General features: G+C 37.3%; 1 protein-coding gene and 1 pseudogene across 1 annotated transcript; one reads left to right on the top strand and one right to left on the bottom strand.

The window, feature by feature from the left end:
- Window positions 1-434: 434 nt before the first annotated feature.
- On the top strand, window positions 435-1,652 carry LOC145486247 (uncharacterized). Its single transcript, XM_081464869.1, has one exon. It carries the CDS (start codon window positions 774-776, stop codon window positions 1,650-1,652), a length of 879 nt encoding a protein of 292 aa, XP_081320995.1. The 5' UTR covers window positions 435-773.
- Window positions 1,653-4,258: 2,606 nt separating this feature from the next.
- The window catches only part of LOC145486780 (putative G-protein coupled receptor 21), a 1,218-nt pseudogene continuing 719 nt past the window's right edge, over window positions 4,259-4,757 (bottom strand).

The raw sequence follows: 4,757 nt of genomic DNA, 5'->3' as shown, positions 1-4,757 counted from the left end.
TTAATATCTGCAAAGTTCTTGTCAAACTGTAAGCGAACTGCGGATTGCGTAAGGTGATCTACAATGTAAGGTGTTACAAAATTTAAGCCCAAAAAAGAGGGACATTTCATTTCGATGCAAGTTGGCCAATTAGGATTGAGTAATTTTGCCCACTATGTTAACTTCGTAATGAAAAAAATTAAGAAAAAGCTCGCCTTGGTATGTCAATGTGTCACCTGCAAAAGTTTAACAACCTTTAATGGAGATCTGGTTACCTCACGCAATTTATTTTTTCAGAGTAAAAAGGCCGTTAACTTGTTTCCTATAAAATAACTCTCGATCTCTTTTAGACACTCTCCGCAAAATTTAGTGAATTTAGATTTAGTTTGCCTTTGTTGACAACAATGATTGCGAAGATACAAGAGACGCAGCTACGTATCGTTTTTATAGTACATTGCCAACCATCAACTATTTCGTAGTCTAGATATTTTGATTTGCAAATTGATTTATTTAAACATCCATTGTGATTTACATTGCAAATTAAAGTGGAGGTCAACAGAACAAAATATTCTCAGCTAAAATTGAAAACGTTTCTTTGACATCAATATCCTTCGCTTTTGTGCACTTCCATTGAAGGTCCTAGCGTTTGTTCCTGGTGTATTTGCTCTCCGTCGACATCATTTGGACGTTTATAGCCTCATATATTTGTGACACAAACAGGGCAGTAATTGCGATCGTCAAAATCAAAAGAAGAAAGCAGTTATATCCAACACATGTGCAAACTTGTCTAAATTATGTTATACACGGTCGCCATTGTATTCATCGTCATCTTCGCACTTGAAGCAGCCGTTGTCATTATTGTCTTCACCATTTTTGTTTTCAAGACTCAATCTGGACTCCATCTGAAACGAACTTGCCTTCTTCTGATCAACCTGGCCGTCGCTGATCTACTGGTGGGCGTAGGAGAAGTTGTAGTCCTAGTGATTCACAGAATTCCGAAAACTGATATCAGATCTTTGACTGTTTGGTGGATCGTTCAAGCCTTTGGTTTTTATGTGTCGGTGATGTTTCTCGCTATTTTATCGCTGAAACGCGTTTACGCCGTGTTCTGGCCACTGCGTCATCGGTTAACAAGCGCTCGCGCTTACATTTTCAGCATCGTTATCGTCTGTGTAATTGGGTTATGCATCACAGGATTGTCTTTGTTAACAGTATATCACGCAGATGTGGATACCGTTTATGCCGTGGCTACTGCTGATTTCCTCCTTTTTATTTCACTCGTCATTATCTGCTTAAGGTACTTATCTATTCGTTCGCGACTGTACGCTACAAAACCTGACTTACAGGATGGTCAAAGAAGATCAACGCGAGACCAGAATATACGACTTTCAAAGACATTTTACATAGTAGTCGCTGTGTCGCTTATCTTTTGGTTGCCTAGTTTCGTGGTGTACACCATCAACGCATTCCGTTGGCAGTGTTTTTCTTCGACGTTGCTGTGGTTTGGTCTAGGTCTACAGTTAGCAAATTCGATGGTGAATCCATTCGTGTATAGATTTAGGATGAAAATATTTAAAGATTCCTTGAAAAAATGCTTGAAAAAGCGCGTTGATTTAAAACGTGTTACCTTCCGAGTGCAAAACGCACCCCAAGAATTTACCACGCACTTATAAACTGAAAAACTTGGCAAACGTCTGTACAGAACTTTATTGTACACTTTGGCTGTTTTGACAGTGATATTCGTTTGTACAATTTGCTGTCCATTGTCTTTATTGAATTCTCGTGATTCAAACATTGACTGAATTAAAAGCTTCTACTCTGAACATGAATGAAAAGCTAAAACGTTTAGTTATGTGCTGCTTTAGGTTAAGCCACTTCAGAAGAAAATCAGTTGTTAAAGAAATAAAGGTTAGTTCAGAAACTTCTAACAAATCGTAAATCTTTACATTCTGCTGATTGCAACCATTACAATGGGACATGTTACTTCTTGACCATCTACCTTACCAAAAATTACCAGAAAAATTATAATGGGAGTGACCTTAAGATAAAAATCTCTTTCTTGAGACCGCGTAAAGTAAAACCAATAAAACTTTCATGGCTTCAAAACAAAACTGCAAGACGCATTTTGGTATTATTTGAAGCAATGCCATCAAAATAGTGTTCATTTGTAGTTTTCTTTATTATTATAATACAAAAAGTAGAAATTGAAGTGTTTTTGCGATTCCCTCAAGACTGATCAAACATACAATTATATTTTGTTCTTGTATGTTCTACTTGCCACACAACACAGTTTTAGGCACTGGTAATTTTGTAGGACCATTAATTGTTTTCCCAAAGTAGTTGCTCCAATAAATAGGAGAGGTCTTGGCTCATTATTTTGTAACATAAGTAAAACTTCTCCCAAGCAAGCTTTACTAAAGTGAGTAGGAAACATATGGACAATTTTAGACGAGGACACGTAACTGCAAGTAACTCCTAATTCATCACTACCGAAATTATTTACCTTATTCGCTGTCTGTCGATATTAGATATTGAAACATTGTGCTCACAACTATTATTCTCCTTGAGAGGTCATGGGTTCGGCTTCCGTTTGTAGCTGGGAAAAGTTATTTCCCGAGTTATTCGACTTGCATTCAAGCTGTGGAGTGCACATGTAAATCTTTTCGCCAGCACCAACATTTATAATTATTTCCCGTAGCTTTAATTATCTCTTGTTTAGGTAAAAATGCAACATGCTTAAACGAAGTTGTCTTTTCTGAAATTGAAGCGGTAATACTGCAAGCCCAAATGAAGCTACAAACCAAATCAATCAAAACGTTTATTTCCGTGTCAAGGGGTTGTAAATCAATATCCACACTGGTCAATACGCCGAATGAATCTCAGAGGGAAAGTATACAGTGACGTAGTCGAACTGAACATCTCCAATGTCCACGAAAGCTCTTGGATCACTACTATTTCTTTTTCGTAGTAAGAAATTTCACATGTCGCTAAACCTACTAATACTACCACTGGGCATAAATCCAAACATTCGGGTCCGAATTTGCCCAAATATGGATCGCCGCGTACAGCGAAATTTTCCGAGATATTAACATCTCTTGAGTCGAAATAGACCTGGAATATTATATCGGTCTGTTTTTGTTTTCCGAATTAGTTTGGAATATTCTATCATGGTCCATTTTTGGAAATTTACCATTAACTTTTATCGCGAGAGTGTTACTGTAAAAACACAAAATATAAATCATATGCATCTAGAAAGATAGCTAATAGGTCATCTACTTCTCGTTAAATTTTAATTGTCTTCAGGAGTAAATACAGGTGGCTTTTGGCAAATAAATAGCGGCAATTTAAACGCTAATATCGTAAAAATGACGGAAAAGCAAATATATTACGGTAGTTTTGCGAGGAAAATTTCGTGGGCGAATAAAAGTCAGCACACAATATATTACATCAAGCTATCTTTTATCAAGATTTACCCACGTAGTTAGTTATGGGAAAAATACGACAACAGGTGTACATATTACTATGAGGAATCTGAGAATTCAACCTATCTTTTCTGGTTCTGCGGCAAAATAGAATTTTCCTGGAAACACCTTATTGCTTTTTTGAAGCATCGTATTTTTCATCCGTTGAGTACACTCTTAACCAATAAATCTTAAATTGTCGTCTTGGACGTGAAGCCAGATACTTAAAAAAAAAACCAAAACTACAATTAGCTTTATTCTGTTACTTGTGAGATCCTTAATCTGGCTTTGAAGAAGCAAAGAAAATATTCCAACTATTGAAAATTTTAAGCTCTTTTTAAAACAATATAAAAAAAATGCACCTTTCTTTTTATTCTGTTGTAAAGCACTTAGGAAGCAGTAGAGCAATCAAGAGGTAAGGACAAACACTCGACTTCATCTCGTGTTTTCCCCTACACTTCTTTCGTGCGCTACCGCTTCTGCGTGCTTTCCAACAGAACAGAGCACAGTCGAGACTTTTATTTGTTGAACAAAGAATTTATAAAGTGCGTCGTTTCCTTAAGAAACTACTTTCCTCCTTTCCATATGTGGCAAATAGTCCCTGTAGAACTTCTTCTATTTCTGTGCAATGAGTTCTTTCTTTTTTTCTTGAAAGTTCCACTGAACACTTTCCGAAAAAGTTTGAAAATAAACGGGGATATATGAAAACGTAGGAAAATGACTAGTTTGAAGTGTCAGCCGTCTACTGGCGCTTACGATGGTATTTACGATCCAGTGTCTTCACTGCCCGCTCACGGAAGGAACGCTGAATCACTCCTTTACCATAATTTTTTGCAGCACTTTTTCAATGCATCTCAGTTTAAATATTTTCATCCTAAAGCTGTATACGAATGGATTCCGCATAGAATTTGCTAAATATAAAGCATTTACAAACCAATGCAACGTCGGCGAAAAACAAAGCCAACGGAATGCGTTTATGGGGTACACTACGAAACCAGGCAACCACAAGAAAAGCGACACAGCAACCACTATGTAAAATGTCTTCGAAAGACGCCAAATATGGTTCTGCGTTGATCGTCTGTGGGAGGCTTGTAATTCAGATCGAGTTGTAGAGTACAGTCGCGAACGGATCGATAGGTAACTTGCACACATGACAACCAGACAGGAGAAGAGTAGCACATCAACAGTAGCAACGACATATACTGTATTCACTTGTAAATTGTAAACTGTTAACATGAAGGACAGTCCACCAATGCCTAACTTAGCTGCCTAGACGATAACAATGCTAAAAATGCAAGCACGTGCACTTGTTGCGCG

The sequence above is a fragment of the Orbicella franksi genome, chromosome 5 (assembly GCF_964199315.1).
Source record: "Orbicella franksi chromosome 5, jaOrbFran1.1, whole genome shotgun sequence".
Taxonomy (NCBI): Eukaryota; Metazoa; Cnidaria; class Anthozoa; order Scleractinia; family Merulinidae; genus Orbicella; species Orbicella franksi.
The sequence above is the reverse complement of the archived record's forward strand: the minus strand, read 5'-3'. Positions and strand labels throughout refer to the sequence as shown.